This window comes from Falco punctatus (genome assembly GCF_963210335.1).
Source record: "Falco punctatus genome assembly, chromosome: 1".
NCBI classification, from domain to species: Eukaryota; Metazoa; Chordata; class Aves; order Falconiformes; family Falconidae; genus Falco; species Falco punctatus.
In genome coordinates this window covers 106,950,615-106,971,225 of record NC_137580.1, presented here as the reverse complement: position 1 = coordinate 106,971,225, position 20,611 = coordinate 106,950,615, and the positions used below count along the sequence as shown (strand labels likewise).

At 46.0% G+C, this 20,611-nt stretch overlaps 1 protein-coding gene across 6 annotated transcripts in view; it reads left to right on the top strand.

The window, feature by feature from the left end:
* The window catches only part of MYO1C (myosin IC), a 131,403-nt gene that overhangs the window by 37,802 nt on the left and 72,990 nt on the right, over positions 1 to 20,611 (top strand). For 4 of the 6 annotated variants that reach the window (XR_013925790.1, XR_013925791.1, XR_013925792.1 and 1 more), the window contains exons 4-30: positions 1,231 to 1,429; positions 2,343 to 2,423; positions 3,169 to 3,348; positions 3,552 to 3,650; positions 3,896 to 4,009; positions 4,519 to 4,590; positions 4,879 to 4,998; positions 5,234 to 5,316; positions 6,034 to 6,139; positions 6,528 to 6,608; positions 7,004 to 7,095; positions 8,120 to 8,214; positions 8,444 to 8,490; positions 8,767 to 8,847; positions 9,027 to 9,132; positions 9,661 to 9,778; positions 9,980 to 10,093; positions 10,275 to 10,351; positions 10,517 to 10,585; positions 10,990 to 11,074; positions 11,275 to 11,434; positions 12,197 to 12,280; positions 13,912 to 14,005; positions 14,112 to 14,167; positions 14,666 to 14,801; positions 16,326 to 16,396; positions 16,828 to 16,890. Coding sequence is in view for 2 of the 6 variants with exons in the window: in XM_080374086.1 (XP_080230212.1) it covers positions 1,231 to 1,429; positions 2,343 to 2,423; positions 3,169 to 3,348; positions 3,552 to 3,650; positions 3,896 to 4,009; positions 4,519 to 4,590; positions 4,879 to 4,998; positions 5,234 to 5,316; positions 6,034 to 6,139; positions 6,528 to 6,608; positions 7,004 to 7,095; positions 8,120 to 8,214; positions 8,444 to 8,490; positions 8,767 to 8,847; positions 9,027 to 9,132; positions 9,661 to 9,778; positions 9,980 to 10,093; positions 10,275 to 10,351; positions 10,517 to 10,585; positions 10,990 to 11,074; positions 11,275 to 11,434; positions 12,197 to 12,280; positions 13,912 to 14,005; positions 14,112 to 14,167; positions 14,666 to 14,801; positions 16,326 to 16,396; positions 16,828 to 16,925; positions 17,202 to 17,301; positions 18,379 to 18,405 (2,845 nt within the window). In the remaining 4 variants the exon portion in view is untranslated. Of the gene's footprint in view, positions 1 to 1,230; positions 1,430 to 2,342; positions 2,424 to 3,168; positions 3,349 to 3,551; positions 3,651 to 3,895; positions 4,010 to 4,518; positions 4,591 to 4,878; positions 4,999 to 5,233; positions 5,317 to 6,033; positions 6,140 to 6,527; positions 6,609 to 7,003; positions 7,096 to 8,119; positions 8,215 to 8,443; positions 8,491 to 8,766; positions 8,848 to 9,026; positions 9,133 to 9,660; positions 9,779 to 9,979; positions 10,094 to 10,274; positions 10,352 to 10,516; positions 10,586 to 10,989; positions 11,075 to 11,274; positions 11,435 to 12,196; positions 12,281 to 13,911; positions 14,006 to 14,111; positions 14,168 to 14,665; positions 14,802 to 16,325; positions 16,397 to 16,827; positions 16,926 to 17,201; positions 17,302 to 18,378; positions 20,093 to 20,611 lie in introns of those variants that run through there. The other 2 variants (XM_080374086.1, XM_080374087.1) reach the window with 1 other exon arrangement.

The window sequence follows — 20,611 nt, the reverse complement described above, 5'->3', positions numbered from 1 at the left end:
ATTTGCATTTATTCAACTGTTTTCAAAATACTCCAGAGACAGAATTTGGATGGGAAGAGAAGGACTTGATGAATGTAGTGGGGTAAGTGTGCAGTTGTGTTGCTAGGTAGCTCATCGGTGTTGCCTTAGCACCAAGTATTAATAGACTTGAGAAAGCCATGGCTGGTAATTTGGTGTGATTATTTCTAATTAATTTCACAGCATGAGAGTGTTTCTTTTTTAAAAAAAAGGGAGGGGAAAAAAAAGCAAAGCTACTAAAAGGTTGTCAAACGTATAAAGACAGGATATCTGCTTGATCACCACATGTAAGACAGCTGAAAATATTGTTATGGAGGTTGTCTTACATGAGTGCGTTGTGTAGGGCTAACGCTCCTCTCTTGCCTCTTCCACTGCACCTACCTGGTCCTTTTCCTCTCCCTCTGTAAGCAGTTGCCACCGTAGTCAGGCTCATCCTCCTGCTCTCTGGTGTTGTAAAAGTGCATGTGATCCTTCGTGTAGCATCCTGCCTGGTCTGTCGTGGGGAGGAAAATTGGAGAGAAAGAAAAAGCAGCAAGGGAAGAAACAGGGTTCCAGGCCCAGCAGCAACAAACCCCGGCTGTATGCAGGCAGGAGGAACCGTCTGGGGTTCTGGCAGTGTTTGGCCTAAGGTGGTCAGTCGCTTACATACCCTGCAGGATGCTTTTTAGGCTGTGTTGGCTTATCCAATTCTTCCTACCATCCAAGAGAAGCTGTGAGAGGTTGGGCTATTCTGGAGCCATATTATAGGAGCCACCCAGATAGCAAAGTGCAGTTGTGACCTTCTGAGTGTGTCATCACTTAAAAGACAAGCTAGAATAAAGATCGATGGAAAACAAGATGTTTCCTGAATGTAAAGCTTTGTTGTCCTGTGGGACCGATGTCAAGAGATCATGTATATTTAGAAAAGCTTATCTGCACTATTTAGTCTTCTACAGAAGATCTTCTCGTCAGAGAGGGTTTTTAAAGGCATTTAAGAGATTTGTGTTATTACCCTGCAGAAACTTGGCTCAGTGGTTAAGATGTGTATAGAGATGTCAGCAATCTCTTGTGTTGCCGGCGTGCAGAAGCAATATGCTCTTGCTCAGCCCCATGGACACAGACCTCTTCTTGAGCTGTCCCTGCTGGGAGGTCACACAGTGGGATAGTCTTAGCTGAGGACTCTGCCCTTCACTTGTGGAAACAAACTAATGCCTGGTTATGGTTGTCCCTTAGCTACGCTATTGCAGACAATTCGTATCGCTCCCTGCGCACGGAGAGGAAGGATCAGTGTATTCTGATCTCTGGGGAGAGCGGGGCTGGCAAAACGGAGGCTACCAAGAAGATCCTGCAGTACTACGCCGTGACCTGCCCAGCTAGTCAGCAGGTCGAAACCGTGAAGGACCGCCTGTTACAATCCAATCCCGTCCTGGAGGTAACTCTAGAGCCCGCAGCACGGAAACTTGACGTTGAGTCATACCGGCAGCGCTCGCTTTTTCCACCTGAGAGGGCGGGGGCCGCCGGACCCCGCTGGGCACGCCTGAGCTGTCTGTGCAGGGCGGATAGCGTGTCCTGGGAACACTGGTTCACCACACGTGGGCTGCTGGATTGCGCTGCACGCAGGGGAATCCCAGGCTGCTTCCAAGCCAAAGAAACGGCCCCCTGCTGCTGAACTCACGGGGCCCTTTCCAGTCCACCAGCAGCAATTCTGGCGTGGCCGGGCTGCAGCGGGAAGCACGCGTTTGGCGTGGGAAGAGTTCTGGTGCGCTGCGTTAAGTTTGCAAAGCCAGAAGTGGGCGCATCCACCGTGGGCAGCGTTGCCCTCTGATAAATGCATTTGTTGGGTGCCTTCTCTAGTGCTGTGGTGTCCTCTAGTGTCCAGCCCTGAGCTGTCTTTGCGGTTCCCTGCGATGTTTCTGCTCTGGACTCCAAAAACGCTGCGTGCCCAGGAGAGGTGTGCTCCCCGCGAGAGGGGAAAGCCTGGCAGGCCAAGACCTGTTAGGATGGCGCCCGCTGTGAGCAGAGCAGCAGGTGACTGTAAGCAAATAGCTGTGATGAAAGAGTAAGCTTTGAAAAGACTGGCAGACGTGACATACGTTGTCAGCAGTGAACTGGCATTAAAATAAGCTTGCTGGGGGGGATGGAAATGTTTTCAGAGGCGTGCTCCATCTGCAGTGCTCATGCAGGGTAGAAAGATCAGCGTTAGAATTTGGGTAGCGATCCGTTTCCTTTGCAAAAAGCAAAAACCTAGGCTTTGCTGGCTGTAAATGAACAACTGGCAGCTTCACCAAAATGTTCATAAATAATCTTATTTGATATTTCTTTCTCTCTGTTCGTTTCCGTTTCAGGCCTTTGGAAATGCAAAAACCCTTCGTAATGACAACTCCAGCCGATTTGGGAAATACATGGATGTGCAGTTTGATTACAGGGTAACTTGAAACTGGTCCCAGTCACAGCAGGCCTCTGTTGCCTGTGCTTTCTTGTACTGATGTGTGCATCGAGCAATTGTTTTGCATTCTCCTGACATTGTTGTAAACAGAGTCTGTGGCAACAAAGTCTATTTCTGGTGGATTTTATAGTACATTCTCTTTTTTCTTCCCTCATTTCTCTGTACAAGGAGACAGCTAGATTAAATCCTATTTCTAAGGGGTGCAAACAGATACTCCCAAACTAAATCCACATAAATCAGCTGCGATCTGAAGATAGTATCTGTCCTGTGTAACTTTGCACAGTGTTTGTTTCAATTCTGATCCAAACTGCCCCACGCTCTGAAGATGAACATAGTGCAAGAACTGAGTAGCTTGGCGTACTGCAGTCGTTCAAATGTCTCAGTCTGTAATCCCTCCACGCTCAGTGTTGTGTTGCTTTTCCTTTGTGTTGAATGCCTTCTCAGGAGGAATTTTACACACATCAGGATCCTATTCAGTACGTGCTGCAGCCATGATCTGTATAATGGTATCTTACTGTCACTTGACAGCTCCTTTTGCATGTGCTTCGAAACTCCAGTTGCCACTATGTTTTAGCTGAAACAGAGATTGTGATACAAAATGGCAGATAATTTTTTGTCTTTTGTAGGCTATCATGTTGTATCCTGTTTGTCTTTGAATAGGCCACCAAGAAGCAGAAATATTTTCTGTGTTGATGAACTATTCCATTGTATCTGGTTTGATTTAGGGGGCTCCTGTCGGGGGCCATATCTTGAACTACCTCCTGGAGAAATCCCGAGTTGTACACCAGAATCATGGAGAGAGGAACTTCCACATTTTCTACCAGCTGCTAGAAGGAGGGGAAGAGGACTTGCTGCGAAGGCTGGGCCTCGAGAAGAGCCCCCAACAGTATCACTATTTAGTAAAGGTGTGCGTTAACTAGTAACTCTTAGAATATTGTTATATTATAGGACCAATAGATTGTTTGACTTTTGTAGTTTCTTTCCCTCACTTCAAAAATAACACTGAGATGACTGCTTACAATAAAAAACACGTGCAGAAGTGCACTGAGCATGAGTAATAGATATTTGACAATTATTTACTTACTTATATCAAACTGTGTCTTTGTAGGGTCACTGTGCAAGGGTCAGTTCCATAAATGACAAAAATGATTGGAAGATTGTGCGAAGAGCCCTGTCCATTATAAGCTTCAATGACAACGAAGTGGAGGTGAGATGTGTTTATTAACAGCACAGCTGATTTTCCTACTCCTCAGGAATGTTTCTGCTTCCATTAATGTTATTTTGGACCAAAAGCAGTGTTCAGAGTGAATGTGTTCTCTGCAAAAATCCTGAGCCGCCCCCCCCAACAACAAAATGTTCTCTAAGATGTTATTTAACACCAAAATCTTGCTGCCTCTTCTAACTGTGCATTCGTTTCATCATCCTGATTTGTGACTCTTGCTTCCATCCTAGGATTTGCTGAGCATTGTGGCTAGTGTTCTGCATCTGGGGAACGTGCAGTTTGCTGCTGATGAGCAAGGAAACGCTCAGGTCACTACAGAGAATCAGATTAAATATCTGGCTAGGGTGAGTATCACCGGTTAGAGAGACATTACAGGAGAGATGAATTGTAGGGGATTCATTATTTTGAACTTGATACCGTCGTATAATTTTAGAATATGATTTAGGAGTTCTCATAAATTTAATTTTATTTGACCTAAATAAAATGCAAATATTAACATCAAAACCCTTTAATTGACAACTTCTATATTTACCACTTGCTCCACCACTGACTTGGGGTTTTCGCCTGCAGGCAGTGGGATAGGAATAGACCTATTCCAGATAAGAGTTTTAAAGAAAGAATCACACTTGTGGCTTTGCTTAGTCAGGTCTTTGTGCCAGAACAAGCAAGGCCATATCTATGCCAGAAAGGAGGTGGTGTGCAGCAGGAAAGGCAAGGACAGATGCTGCAAAAGTCTTGCAGTGGGAATGGGGAAATGAAGGGTTGTTTCACTGGACTGTGATTTTTAGGAAGCATTAGTAATAAATCAAACCTACTGCTTCATAAATTAATCTAATATTCTACCGCTTTGCAGCTTCTAGCAGTCGAAGGCTCTGTTCTTCGAGATGCATTGATCCACAAGAAGATCATAGCAAAGGGGGAAGAGGTAAGAACATGAACTGGGGATCTGGGAGGTATGTGGAATTAAATCAAGCTAACGACACGCCATCGGCTCTCTTACCAGAACTAAATACTTCTCACTTGTCAGAGGAAGCTGTTGGTGCAGGACCCCCACAGCCTAATACTGATTTGCAGCCTGCAGGGCTGGGAAAGTGGTGCGAGCTGAGCCCAGACGGGGTGCCATTGAGTGGCTGCTTATTAACAGTGAGCTAGGGAAAGTTAATCCCTCGGTGGAGTGGCTGCTGAATGGCTTTTTTTCTCCTTCTGCATGCAGCTCATCAGCCCTCTGAACCTGGAGCAGGCGGCCTACGCAAGGGATGCGCTTGCTAAGGCAATATACGGACGCACTTTCTCCTGGCTGGTGAACAAGGTTAACAAGTCTCTTGCTTACAAGGTAAATGAACCTTCGGCTTGTCAATATCCAACCAAGCGTGAAAGGAAATTTGAAGTCTTTTAGCTGTGAAGCAGAGAAATGGTAAGTTGTGTGCTGTACAGTGATCTCTAACTGAATTTGTTTCCCATTAAGAAGAGGGTAAGGAGTACATGCTGTAACTAAATGGGTATAATCCAGTGATGGATCATAGCTGTGAGCACATACCAACATTATATTTTTTTTTTCCCTATTGCAGGAAGGAGAGTTTCCAGGCTGGAGAAGTACAACGGTTTTAGGATTGCTCGATATCTATGGATTTGAGGTTTTCCAGCACAACAGGTTTGTTTCAATCAATGTGTCTTGAGTTTTGAGTAAACTCTGCATGACTTCGCTCATTATAGCATTTTCTCTGTTGTGAAATAAGACACCATTTCATCTCTGGTTCTCTTAGTCAAGAGAGAAAGAGATGACATTTAAACTTCAGGAAATCAGTTGAATAACTGATAATCACAGGGCTTTTAATGCTTGGAGCATCCAGCTAATACTTAGCATTTCCAGCTGTCAGTGTTCCTGGTATTTTAAAGAGACCGTTGCATTTTTGGGGCATGTTCATAGATACCTTCAGCTCTGCCTTTGCCCAGCTCTCCGGCACAGTGCTGGCTGTTGTGGCATCCTTCCATGGTGGTGTGAATAGGGAAACGCAGCTAGAAAAGAGCATATGGGACTATGGCAGAGCCTGGAACCGCACTCTGGCAGGCAGCAGTGAACTGAGACTCAAATGTGCGGTATCATTTGCCACTTCTTAGAATTTTTTGTGTTCCTCTGTGTGTGTTCCATCCTTCATGTCCTTTTTCCCCCATCCTTCTGGAATTCTTTAACAGTATTCTCTAAATAATTAACTTACTAAATTTAAACAGTCAATAAATAAATGTTTCACAAAATCTCTTCTATTTCTCTTGATTTACACAGAGCTATACTCATGCTGCTGCCCACTGATGATAGCTTCTTTTACTGTGGTACAGTGTTAGTGATTATTCTTCTGATTTTTGTTTGCAGCTTTGAGCAATTTTGTATTAATTATTGTAATGAAAAATTGCAGCAGCTCTTCATAGAGCTCACATTAAAGTCGGAACAAGAGGAATACGAGTCAGAAGGCATAGCGGTAAGAGCCAATATTGTTTCCACTCTTTCCTTTGTAGCACCTCCTGCAGCCAGAGGAGAGATTAGAAAAGAGGCTGCTAATAATGGCCTCCAAAGTAAATGAATTAAAGTACTTCCCTTTTTCCTTTCTTTTTGAAACACTTTGGTAACTCTGTGTGATATAGCTAGAAGTGAGTAATGCCATTTCAATCTTTTACTCTGATAAAAACAAAAAAAAATGCTTTTTAAAGGGCACATTAGGAAAAAAAGTTTGATGAGTGAAAAAGCTTTGTTTCAAATTTGACAGAAAGATTATCCAAGTGTGGTGCTGTCTGAAATGTTCTGAAATTTTCATGTGTTTTTCCAGTCTTGAATTGGTTTCACCCAAGTGTGATTTCTTGTCTTTGTAGTGGGAACCAGTTCAGTATTTCAATAACAAAATCATTTGTGATTTGGTGGAAGAGAAATTCAAAGGCATCATTTCTATTTTGGTGAGTTGACAATACCTTTTTAAATGAAAAATCTGGGGCAGCGTAGGGGAAAGCTAGGGGAAGAACATATTAAAAAAATGTTTAAGCTTATGTTAAGGGGTGTTTGAGCAGGCGGGAAGAGCAGTGATACACTGAACAGTGACACCATTAGAAGTCGTATTGTATCACCACTGTCTGCTCTCGGGGAAAGATGCTCCCAATCCAGGCAGTCTGGAAGGAGGAAAATGTTTTCCTTTCCAGCTCAACAGTTCTTCATTTGTTGAAGAAGGAGCTGGCCTACCTGTCGAAGGCCAAAGGGTCAGAGTGGGGCAGCATTTCAGGCAGACAGAGTTGGAGCTGGCCGGCACGCTGGCAAGCACCTAAGGAAATCAATACCACAGTGCGTGTGTTTGTAGGATGAAGAATGTCTGAGACCTGGGGATGCCACAGATACAACGTTCTTGGAGAAACTTGAGGAAACTGTGAAGAACCACCCTCATTTTCTCACGTGAGTGCTCCCAAGGCTGAGAGCAGTTATACTGGTAGGATCCAAGTGTGGAGTAGAGCCCAGAGCTGGAATTACCCCCAGATGACATGAGAACTCATGGTCTGTGTAACAGTAGTGTCCAAGGTATCCTGGGTCCCACATAAGAAGATTGGTTTTTCTTTTGCAAAGAGATTAGATGAGATACAACCGGAGCAACAAAACTCTTGTTACTGACTTGCCTCTTCACCGAGCTCTTCCTGGCATCCTACTGCAGCTATGTCCAAGGAATTTGCAGGCTTGCAGCTTCTTGCCTCTTCCAAGATCTGGCCCAATACTTCAGGTGTGACAGACTCTCTGGTTTGGAGTATTAGGCCAGATCATTCCCCAGCACTGAAGACTCAAGTCAGGTCTAGGAATAACGAACATGGAGCAGAATTCTACTGGTAAAACCAGCATTCAGAGGTGTATATGCATTACAATGATTTAAGCAGTGTTAGTGCTTTTGAAATTGAGAGGTTTATATTGCACTAACTCACCTATCTGCTTCCCCAAGGATATCGGTGTCCTCCTCTGACTTTAGCAGCCTATCCACATGGCCACCATGCCAGTTCAGTCGGTGTCAATTCCACATTTCACCTTTCAGATTGTTTACTTCAGTTTCAGAGCTCCACGTGTCTTTTCGTTCTTACTGAATGTTCTGCTTGTGCTCAGATGAGGATCTGTACAGCACCTCATGTGTATGCCAGCCTGCTGCCTCTACTCTAATTTCATGTGTACGCAGAACCACCCCACAACCTCGCCGGGAAGCTGAAAGTTTTCCCATTTGAAATAAAGATGAATACATTTTATGACATTGTTATGATTTGCTGGTTGAGAGCTCTCTTATTTACTTCTGGTCTTGAAAATCAGCAAGTCGGATGTACTCCCTCCCCATTCTCTGTTCACATAGTCCCACTCTGGGATCAAATGGCGTTGTGCTTTTTGAAGTGGATCCCCCCAGTGAAACAGACGTGTTTCCCATGAAGCTTCTTTGCTTTCTTACCAGGCACAAACTTGCTGACCAAAAGACTCGCAAGTCACTAGGGCGGGAGGAGTTTCGGCTTTTGCACTATGCTGGAGAGGTCACCTACAGTGTTGCAGGTAAGTGTGTGCATCATCTCCACTCTCTCTCACTCTTTTCTCCTCCTCCCGTACTCTGCCTTTTCAGTTAAACCAGTTTCACCATACAGTAAAGAAAAATCTGGGCATGGAATATATCCACACCTCACTTGATTAACCAGATTAATTTCCCATCTCAAATTTCTGCCTTGTTGTGCAGTTCCTGTGGAACAGCAGTGGCAGCCTGAGTGGTTTCTTTTTCTTCTTCTAGGTTTTCTAGATAAAAACAATGACCTTCTCTTTCGGAACTTGAAGGAGGTGAGTGTGGATAGAGGACATTTCCAATACTCAGCAGAATGAGGAGTTTGGTTTAACATGAGGGGCACCTAAGGGGAAAGATTCTTCTAGACTCCACTTGGAAACTGTGTGGCCATAGGGCTGCACTATGAAAAGACAAACTGAGGTGCCCAAAGTTCATTTTATTACTAAAAAGCAAAGCGAAACAAAAAATGCAAACAGTTTTGTCCCATGTTTCTTTGATAGTTCTCTGAAGGCTACTCTGTACTTTATCTCTGAAAACGTCTCTCTCTGCAGACCATGTGCAACTCTGAGAATCCCATCATAAATCAGTGTTTTGACAGGACAGAGCTGACAGACAAAAAGAGACCTGAAACGGTAAGAACATGAGCTGAAATGTGGCTATTCCCTCTTTTAAAAAGACACGTCCTGTCTAACAGGGTAATCTGAGTGCAAACCTCTTACATTTAAAGCCGGGAGGCTGAGGTTCGCTCTGCAGCCACAAGTACTAGCTGTAAGTCATCACTTTTTACATAGTTTTCTTTCTTTTCTCCTAGGCAGCAACTCAGTTTAAAAACAGCCTCTCCAAACTCATGGAAATCCTGATGTCCAAAGAACCATCCTACATTCGCTGCATTAAACCTAACGATGCTAAACAGGCTGGTATGACCCTGGTGACTCTTCCTTTTTCCTATGACAGCTATATATAGGCCTCTCTGCCAGTCATGAGGCACAGAAAGGAGCTCAAATGGGGAAGCCCTGCAAGATTTTTTCATGTTGGGTCTGTGTCAGAGCTGCTTGTAGGGAGGGGGGGTGGCAGTACCAGCAGCCAGGAATCAAAATGGGAGCACTGGTCTTGGGTGGAGCAGGGTCATGTTTAAAGTGAAGAATTACTACCCTACATAACTTTATCTTAATGACCTTTATTCTCCCTCATTTCTTCCTCCTGTATGCATAGAACATCCTAAAAGAGAACTTTGTTTTGGGAATAAATATAAATGTATATTAAAAGGGGGGGGGGGCGAGGGGACACGGGATGACAGGAGACAAAGTTTTGTGGGACTTGCACCGCAAGGAGAGGTTAGAGGTTAAAGATAATTGTGTAAGACACAACCAAGAATGGAACGTTCCCCTAATCCAGATGAAGGGACAGCTATACGTTGATTATGTTTATTTTCATGCTCTCTCAAGATCGGTTCGATGAAGTTCTAATCCGACATCAAGTGAAATACCTGGGATTGATGGAGAACCTCAGAGTGCGCAGAGCTGGCTTTGCATATCGAAGAAAATATGAAGTTTTCCTGCAGAGGTAGGATTACCTTGGGCTTCTCTCTCCCTGCTGCTCCCTATGTCACAGCTGTTGAGCTGTTCTGAACAGCCAAGTGACAGCCCTGACCCCTGGAAGACTTTATTTTCTTGCCTGAGCGAGAAGCATGGCCTCTCTCCCTTCCCATCACCCTGTATGGATGGTGCTTCTCTCCCTATGCTTTCTTCTGCTGTCAATTTTCAGATACAAATCACTTTGTCCAGAAACATGGCCTACGTGGGACGGGCGGCCCCACGATGGGGTGGCTGTGCTGGTGAAGCATCTTGGCTACAAACAGGAAGAATACAAAATGGGACGGTTAGTTCTCCTCTTTTCTTAATTTGAGATTATGAATCATTGGACGTCCATGCCACTGCTTTTAAATAAGGCTTCTCTATCTAATGGGTGAGGAAAAGATTAGAGATCCCACAGGGGATGCTAAGGGCAGGAAACAAATTTCTCTGGCATGTTAAACATAATTCTACATTTCTATTTCTAGAACAAAGATTTTTATCCGCTTTCCCAAGACCTTGTTTGCAACAGAGGATGCTCTGGAAGTGAGGAAGCAGAGTCTGGGTGAGTCACACACACTGCAGTACTCCATGGGCAGTTAGCTGTCTGATTTCTGATTATTTTTTTTTTCCTGTTTGTTTGGGGAGAGATTTTTTAAAACACTAAGCCTTTTTATACCAAAATCTGCTTGGTCACAATTTCAAACTGCTGTTTTTCTTGCCATTTCAGCAACAAAAATGCAGGCCACGTGGAGAGGTTTCTACCGTCGAAAGAAATTCCTGCACATGAAACACTCAGGTATGAGAGAGAGAGAGAGGAAGCTGCCGTGCTGGGCAGCTGCATGCGTGGAAGGGGCTGTTGTTGTCAGAGGCGACTTGAGTTTGATGTGCAAGAAGGAAGATTGTCAGAGCCTTGCTGGAAGGGGAAGGGAAGGCGATGGTGTGGTACCCGCCCCTTCCACCTTTACTCTGCAAGACCCCCGAGCAAGAGCAGACTTAACTCATGTTCACCCAGCAGCCCCCAGCTGCTGCTGCTTTTTATTAACATTTACACTTTGTATCGTATTTATATTATTATATTCTTCCCCTGTGCCACCTTGGAGGCTGTTTATTTCCAGAGCACTCGCCGGTGCCAGTGCTGTGTGGAGTCGCTGTAGGTATGAATGAGCTCACCTAGTGCAAAATCTTTTGTATTATTTTTAGCAATAGCCATCCAGTCCTGGTGGCGGGGAACTTTGGGACGCCGAAAAGCTGCCAAGAAGAAGTGGGCAGTGGAGACTATCAGAAGGTGCGTAAAGCATAACCCAGGCTATCAAATGGGTGCTTATTTTTTAACAATGAGATTAAACTTTCTTGTCACTTCAGCATTGGGCTTTTTAAGATAAATTACAACTATTAAATAAAGCCCAGGAAAGGGTTGGATTGGAAGAGACCTCTAACGATCACTAGTTCTGATCACTTTTCTAATAAAATTTTCTTCTTCTTCAGATTCATTAAAGGTTTTATTTACCGGAACCACCCTCGCTGCCCAGAGAATGAGTATTTCCTTGATTACATCCGTTTCTCCTTCCTGATGAACCTCAAGCGTAATCTACCAAAAAATGTTTTGGACAAATCGTGGCCAACTCCTCCTCCGTCGCTCTGCGAGGTAGGCACACCTGTGCCAGGGCTGGGCAAGGGGCCTTCAGGATGGAGGCCACAGGCCACTAAAGGCTGGAGGGGACACTCCTGCTTTCAGAGCAAGAACGGACCAGGTTCTCGCTCAGGTTCCACGCTGTGTTAGCATCTCTAGTAGTAGAATTAATCCAAACATCATCACGTGGGTGTAATTATCATCTGTAAAGTTATTAGTGCTATAGCATTGAAAGTTCTTGCAAGCATGGTGCTGTTGCAACACTGTTTTCTCCTGTTTTTTTTTCATCCATTTCTGAAACTTTCTTCCCTTTTTCTCTAAACAAATTAAGTTCCCTCTGGCCATTTAAATTGGCTGCAGCGCAATGTGGTTGCCTGTGAAGGACATATTAAGCTTCCTCTATTGCCATTATTGTTCTGCATATGGCAGAATTGGGGGTTTTTATCTGATCAAAGCAAAATACTGCAGAAAGGTCCTGGTGTGTTTGGATTGCAGGTACAGCTGGAAGCAAGAAAGGGCATGGCAGCAGCAAACAGAGTGCTCCTGGTATTCATTCTCCCTTCTAAAGCAGCTGGAGAATGTTGCAGTGCAAACTCTCTTGGAGAGGTGGAAAATAAGGAATACGAAGTTTAACTTTAAAAGCAACTCTCAGTAATGAAACAGTATTTTAGTTCAGCCATGCCTTTTCTGCAGTCGCTTCTTACCTGTCTTTGCTGTTTGCATTGGTTTGTCAGCCAGTTTGAGCTACTTTTATTTACCGTGTGATTTCTTTGTCAGGCGTCCCAGCTCCTGCGCCAGCTGTGCATGCAGAACATGGTCTGGACCTACTGCAAGAGAATCAGCCCCGAGTGGAAGCAGCAGGTACGAGCCACCCCCATGTCACAAACTGCGCTGAGGTTCCCACGAACAGGAGGGGGTTTGCAGCATTAGTTAGTGTAAGGAATGAGGGAGGGGAGGGAAAAGGGTGCTACTACAGAGGGAGTCGCAGCAGCAGTGGAAGAACTTTTGAATCACTGAATTCTTCAGTGGGTGGTTAAAAAGCTCCACAAGAACATGGTGGTGATGTAGGTCAGAGACAAAAAGCTAGAAGGCTACAACATGCGTAAAAGAAAAACAATTTTATACATATTTCAGTACGTACTACGTAAACAGCACTGCATATCCACACCCCTGTGTAATTTCTATACTGAAAGGCCCCGTTATTCTTCCCATGGAAGATAGAAACGTAAGCAGCTGCATCGTTCTGGTTGTGCCACAGAAAGTAGAGAGTGAGAATGCAGCAGACACAAGCCCAGCCACTTTTCAGAGAAGATACATTAATAGTTGCTGTTCTAGCTAAAAAGAATAAAAATGATACTGATATTTGGCTCAACTTAGTCTTGGAAAGGTAGGGAGAGGGTATTTGGTTTCTACTAAAAAAAAAAGGCTCAGTAAAGGGACATAATCAGAAACATATACATTAAACAATTTAGATGTAACTGTTAGGACATGATAGTAATAGTTGCCATTAAGCTTTTTTTTGTTGCGTAGTAAATCATATCGCTTATGAAGACCTGCAAAGTATTAAGCACATGGAACGAAATGCTGTAGATTAGTTAGTGGCTGAGCCTGTGATTAAGGACAGAGGATTAATGCCAGCCAGCACGGAGCGGGAGGTGGACGCTCACTCAAAACTAGTAACTTTCACCCACATTTTTACCTGTAAATGATCCCAGGCACTCCACGCCGTGCAGCAGCACCCGTAACATGCATTTGCCCTGGTTCCTTGTTCGCTGGTTTGTTCCGACTCCCCGGGAGCTCGGGCTGGGAGCTGAGCAAGGGTCATGCTCACAGTGCGGGGTGCCTCGATCCTGGAGTCCCGCCGCTGGGAAAGGGACCGAAGGTTTACGGTGACAGGTCAACTCACCAGGGAATCCCCGGGCTCACTCAGTTGTACTGCTCTTTCTCAGAGGATAAGGTAGAGAGTACTGACTAGATCAGAGCACCGTAATGAACGTGTTACACGGTGCTACTAAGGACGCTGCTCTGCTGTCAGTACTTCAAGCAAAGATGCTGACTCGCGGAAAGGCTTCAGGGGTGGGGGGAAATAACCAGAAACATGAAAAAGCCATATGGGGTAGAACAGGTTTAGCTTAACCTCTTCCTCCTTAAGAGAAACTCTGCAGTGGGAGAATTCTGAGACTTTTTAAACACCAGCATTACCAAAATCCGGAGAATAGATGTCACGTCCAGCTAACTTCAAACAGGAAATACAATACGTACTTTTGAGGGAAAGAGAAAGTAAGAAAAGTTTCCTGCCCTAAGGAGAGGGTAGCTGTTGAAAAGGCCGGGGAGGTATGGAACATTTGGTGTGATTTTGTGACTAGCATGATTCAGGAGGTCAGAACTACATGCTGCTAAAAAACCAAAAAGGGAACATCTCTTTAAGACAAATTTATCTTTATCAAGGAGGAATTTTGTACTAAGCAAGAATACATCTTTTGTCCTTGCAGTTGGAACAAAAAGTAATTGCCAGTGAGATTTTTAAGGGTAAAAAAGACAATTACCCTCAGAGTGTTCCCAGACTCTTCATCAACACTCGACTCGGTGAGTAGGCGTTGCAAAGTTCAACAACAAGAAGGATGGGGGAGATCAATCTACTTTTCTTGCTAGAAATTTCTTTCTGACCCCCACCTCTTTGATTTTAATACAGGCAATGAAGAGATAAATGCTAAAGTCCTTCAGGCTTTAGAAAATGAAGCAATTAAGGTGAGATGTGTGTCCTAATACTTTTGTTAAGCTTCTGCAGTTATTCAGCAGAGTATCAGATTAATTTCTGAAGAAAATACAGCAAGAATTTTACATTGTATTAAAATCTTGTAACACCTTAGAAAATAGTCTATGGGAAAGAGAGCTGATGGCTCACTAATACGGTTTGGAGATTTGGGCAAGTTTAACTACGTCAGTTAAGAACTGAAAGGGTTGCAGCTGGCACGGCTGGAAAGGAAAAATCTGACATAGACTGAAACTAAACCTGGATTTTTCAAACCCACAGTCAGACAGCTGTAGTCATTAAGTTACTGTTCCAAACTCCTCTAGGTCAACAAGGAAGTCTGTGGCAGAACTAAGAACAGGACTCTAAGGGATTGTCTGTATTCCCAGTCTACCAGGCACTGGTCAGTGCCTCCTGCAAGCTCTCTGGGCTAGAGGGAAGGTAGCTGACAATTGAACAAGTTGCATTTTTAGCACTGTTAACACTTATTTCAGTATGCAGTTCCTGTGATCAAGTATGACCGGAAAGGATACAAAGCAAGAGCACGGCAGCTGCTCCTCACCCAAAACGCAGTCGTCATAGTTGAAGAATCCAAAATCAAACAACGGATCGACTATGGCAATCTGACAGGTAGGAACGGTTCCATAAATGGGGCTTGGCTCAAGAGACTGAGGCCAGCTGTCACCTTGGCGACAGTTAAAATAAGTAATAACACCATAACCAATTTGTCCTGGACAAGAATGGAATTATCGGACCCTGACAAGCATTTTAAGTCAGTAGTATCTTGAAACGGAGTTTTTCTAAAATTAAACTCTAAAATAAAATGTCACAAGAATTACTCAATTCATCTCCCCTAAGCCCCTTCCCAAGTCATCTCCCAGTTGCACTTCTCAGCTCCGCAGGGGAGTTGCACCATTATTACGCAGCAGCTGCCTGGGACGCTGCTGTGGCTTTCAGGCCTCTACATACTTGACCAGGACTTGATCCTTTTAGGGGGGGAACTTGGTGAAAGAAAGCGAGGTTGAGAGAGAACCACTGAGCCCGTCTGGTGCATTGTAGTCATTACCCGGCTTTGTCTGAAACCCCTCTGTTCCAGCCCCCAGCTCAGCTACAGTTCCTCGTTACAGCTAATTTTGATGCTCGTCAACCATCTACTGCATTTGTAACCGTCACCATTTGAAGTGGTTTCCAAGGGCAACACTAATTTGAGGTTCTGTGACTCCCCTAAGATGCTGTTAGGGCAGAGATGTACGTTCATCTCCGCTAGGGCTGGGCTGGCTCAATTTAAAGAGCTCATCCAGTTTGTACCGTGCGCCAAGATATTAAACAAAGTCCAAAAATAAACTATGAAGAAACAGCCGCTCCTGAGACAGCACAGTGTTCCTTAACTAGTCCCTGCCCACCTACCCAAGGGAGAGGATTTTTTTTTTTTTTCCATTTAGCAAACATAAGCAACTCTTGGCAGAGGCTCAGCCTCCTGCTTACTGTACGGCAACGCTGTATTTGGAGCCAGAGTCGGTCACAGTGCAGCGTAATGAGAACCTGAGGGCAGCTGAGGGCAGGATCCCCAAGGACCAGTAACACCAGCAAGTGGGGAGCGGGTCAGGCTGCCCCAAGCCTGCAGGGCACACAAGGTACTCCCACCAAAACCAGTTTTCTGGAGCCAAGTTCCTACAGCAGCTCTGGCCTTTCTTACCCAACGGTGGCAGTGGCCGAGGAAAGACAAGTGACCACGTTGTTCCCGTTGTCCCTCTCCTCCTTAGCACCCCAGTAACTGCACCGCTCACACACCGGCTGGGCCAGAACAAAGGGTCTGTCCAGTGGGGGCTGAAAAAGTTTCAGTCATAGGTCCCTTAACTGGCCAAAGTAGCCGGTCACCGAGTCAAACCCAGGCATTTTCCCTACTCCTGATGGACCAGTGCATCTGGAAGTTTCTTTCCGGTCTTAAAGAGCACAGTTTAAGCCAACTGTCACCTTGCAGCTTCTTCAGCCTCCCTGCCGAGACGTTAGCGCAGAGCTTCTGTGCAGCTTCTCAGCTGTTGGGTGTCTCAGTGTGGGAGCAACAGTTGCTGCGTTCCTGGGAGAGGTTCTGAACCACATGGGAGAACCCCAGAGGTGCTGTGCTGGGTGTCAAATGGCCCTTCTCTGTTGCAGGCATCTCCGTCAGCAGCCTGAGCGATAACTTGTTTGTGCTGCACGTTCACTGCGAGGATAACAAACAGAAGGTAGCGGGACTCATCCATCATTTCTCCAACCACCTCTAGAAAAAGTTCTAAAGCCACAAAGAGCAGAAGATCCAGCTGGGGGGCGGGGAGGGGCGCACACGGTGACATGTATGTAACTGTAACTTCACACCAGCTCTAAGTAGCATTTCACTTCTCTTTCCTTGTGCTCACAGCTGTGGTGCACCAGTGACATGTTCACCAACAGGACTGGTGCCATCCCTTGCCCCCGTTACTAATTACTTGTAAAAAAATTAACTGCCCTAGGTGCAGTGTTACCCACAACAGAGGCCCCACAGATATCCACCGAGCCTGGCGTGTTTTTCCACGCTAACCTACAGGGATAGTTCTGCCTCTGTTAATTACAACATAATCATTTTGGTATACCGATACCACAAAACCAGGATCGTAACCCATTGTCTCTTTCCTCCCAGGGAGATGTTGTACTTCAGAGTGACCACGTGATCGAGACGCTAACGAAAACGGCCATGCAGGCGGACAAGGTCAACAACATCAACATCAACCAGGGCAGGTGAGCGAAGCCGAAGCCCCTCCCAAGAGCTGCCTTGGTTCTCCTGTGCTGGTTCCGAAGGGAGCTCTGCTCCAGCGTTAAAGGGCTACAGAAACACGCCTACACGTCATCAGCGACCTAATACACCTTAACTAAGGCTCCGTGTCCTTGAAGGAGCAGACCTATTGCAGCTCAGGAGCAATATAAAGCAGCCACTTAAGATGGGAAAAGGGTAAAACTAAGCTAGCGGAGAAGTCACAAACACTCATCAAATCTGTTCTTACCTCTTCTTCACAGCATAAAATTTACAGTCGGGCAAGGCAAAGAAGGCATCATTGACTTTATATCGGGATCAGAACTGCTTATAGCCAAAGCCAAGAACGGCCATCTAACAGTGGTGAGTACAGGCTGGGGGGGGGAAGGGGCACTTTGCGTCCTGCGGGCTCCAACCCAGAGGCTGGCACGAAGCCCTCCTTGCCGAGACGGACACGTGCCACGCAACTTTCTCGCTGAACGCCCGGCCCTTGGTCTGCCAGCCTCTCCCCCAGCTGGAGCTGTGCACTGCACTCCTCCCGCGCTCCCCAGAGGCTGCCGGGCTTACTCAAACTCATCAAGTGATTGCCCTATCAATCACTTCTGTTTTCCTCCCCAAGATTCAGGCTTTAATGCTAAACTCTGCTGCAAATCAAATTGTAGAAAGACATTTAAAAACACAGGAAGCGAAACAAAAAAAAATCCTTTTCCCTTCTCGGATTGTTTGTAGTCTTCCCGCTAGTCAGACCTAGTGGTGCAACTGATTTATGCATAGTCAGATTAGAAGTTACTCAGAAATAAATCCCAAACGTACTCGGCCTACAAGAACGAGCTCCCCAGTCCCACTGCAGGCTGAGTAGCCTCCCAACAGCCAGCGTTCCCACTCTGCTCTCCCCCAAACCACCCTCCTGCAGAAGCCACGACTGTAGCACTGCCGAAGCGTTTCCCTGCTCTATGGAACGCCTATAGACCGTACACAGAAGGGGTTAAATTTGCGTAAGCAACGCTCAAATGAGGAGCATTGCCGCTTTATTCGCTGTCACCAACAGCAAACCAAGGTAACTTCTTGGACTATGGAGAAACACACCCGATTTTTTCCCCCTAGCCTTTTCACACCATCCCTAGGGACACTGTCCCGCTTCATCCCTCCCTGCCCAGCCCAGCCGTACTGCCAGCCTGGGGAAGAGGTTCCAATGCAAGCCCATGAGCTGGGGTGTCAGAGCACCGCGGGCCTCTCCACCTTTGAGCTGCCACCGTCTGCTCGTTTCCTGCTGGGGCTGCAACTTCAGCACCTCCCAGCAGAGCAAACCTGGCGCGCCGTGGCGGAACAGTTCATTCCGGGAGCCAGCCTGCGGTGCTTCACAGGCGTTTTAGGTGCTAGAACTGCTGGCGGTGTCCTTGTTTGCAACACGCTTTCTAGCTTGTCCTTCTCCTCCTGCAGGTCGCTCCTCGCCTGAATTCTCGATGATAAAACGTACCACGACGGGACCTTTTCCTCCATCCGTCTGACTGTGCCCTATAGAATCGGCTGGACGTTGTTCCCAGCAGCATCCCCGCTCCTTCCTCGCTTTGCTCATGTTGTTTATTGTTACCAAAGACCTGCACTTTCTGAAAAACCACAAAATACATCTTGCTTTCTTGTCTTAATACGAGAGTTGCAAAAGAAAGGCCTTCTCTTCCTTACCTTAGTGGCAAACGCATGGGTCCAACGCGACGTCTGTGAGACCGTGGCTCATGAAACGCATTCGGCCGGGCTTTGAGGGAGAGGTAGCTCTGACTGACAGAGTTTAAGCCCTGATGAAAACGGCCAGAACTTGTGCTTGTCACCATCAAAAAGCACAACCAGAAAACAAATAATCCTGCGGCTTTGTCAGCCAAATTAATGAAATGCCAAACTTTATATTCAGAAAGAATGTTTTATGAAGAATTTTGCTCCAAGACATTTTGATGCTTTGTGTTATGATATATTAAAGCCATATCTTGTAAAAGAGTAAAACCCTGTAAATACTTTATAGCGGAGTATGAGAGATGCACTACAAGAAATGGAGTTGATGTGGAAACTTTTATGTTTTAGATTTGGAATTTTTGTTGCTTTTAGTTTATGATGATAAGGTGTTAACCTGAGAAACCCATCACGTAACTTCTTCGCTGATCTGGATGCAGAGACTCTTACCTTTGTTTTGAAGTCACCTGTCCCATTTCTTGCTCTATAGTGATATTTTTATACCGTAGGAATTTTTTTGTATCCACACATCCAAACAAGAAGTAATACGAACTGCAGAGGTTACCGCTTCTCTGTGCTGCTCTAGGCTGGTAAGGAAAGCTGTGGTCCTTGGCTACAGGGCGTGCACGCCCGCCCTCCCACCCCGTCACCTGCCTGGGAGTCCCTGCTGCCCCTCCCCCCCAGCTCAGCAGGCTCAGAGCAGCACCTCCAGCACTGCTTTATCCTCTTGGTTTTAGCATAACTGGAAGTTTGAGTTCCCACAACAAAGCTCCCCGATGTTTAGACACACGCCTCTCAGTACTGCCTTAAAGAGGACCGGCTGGCCGGCTCAGCACCGCTGCCGTGGCTGCCCAGCCGGCTGGCAGCTCCTTGGCCTGGAAGCACCTTGCTGAGCGAGCTGCGTCGCTGCCAGCGTAACCCACAGCTAGAAGGAATACAGGTTTTAAGAAATACAGGTTTTAATACAGGTTTTTACACTAACCGGCCTCAGACTGCATCGCAGAGGTTAATACCGGGTACCTTCATGTAACACAGAACCCCAGTGGCTGCAGGGCAGACGGCTGTCAGGCACCTGCTGGCCGCACACCACATTCCTCCGCCTCACCCAGTGCATTCCGCACTCGCCTTACCGGTCCTGCCTGTTCCACCTCTATCCTGATGCAGCAGCAGCAAGTTACAGTAAGCCCCGAATAAAGCGTCATCAACCACGCTGCCACTCCCGTGCCATCGGCTCGGTCTCCGACGTTCTGGTTTCTGACGAGACGCAGTTACCGAACTGCCCCAGGCCTGGAATGCTGTATACACTGTAGTACATATACACCACACTGCTGTATATGCTAGAGTGTATATACACTATACAATGCTGTATCCGCTATCATACAACCTCTTCAAGACTATGCTAAATAAATTTTTACAAAAAAAAACCCCACCCCTACACCTTGTCTTTGTTTAGAAACCGTTTCATCACTTTTTTTTTTTTTTTAATGAGAGGGAGGGTGGGGTTTCCCCCACCCCCTTCTGTCACCCAGCTCTGCTGAATCTCTTGGGTTCCTGGGCCCATCTGTCTGCACAGAGGGTAGCCCTGCTACGAGGAACAGGTTATTCCTAGAAAAGAGATTTCTGGGAGATCGGCTAAGCAGGGTGGACATTAAGGATAACGTGTTTCCCTTCTCTCCATCCACGTAACCGGACTGGCTGAGCAGCACTGTAAGGGCACGCGAGAAGAATGCACCAAGGAAATCACAAGTGCTCGTGTGTTCAGACAGGGCAGGATGAGCATGTGGCACGAAGAGCTGCTGGCTCCCCCAGCCCCACAGCGGGCTGTCCTCAGAGGGCTGGGCTCACAGCCCTACTACTTACTTACACACAGGGCTGGGATCTTACTTTTATCTCCTGTCTGAAGAACAATGCTGTTACTCCTCTCTCTCCCCCTCCAAATGATCCAATGACA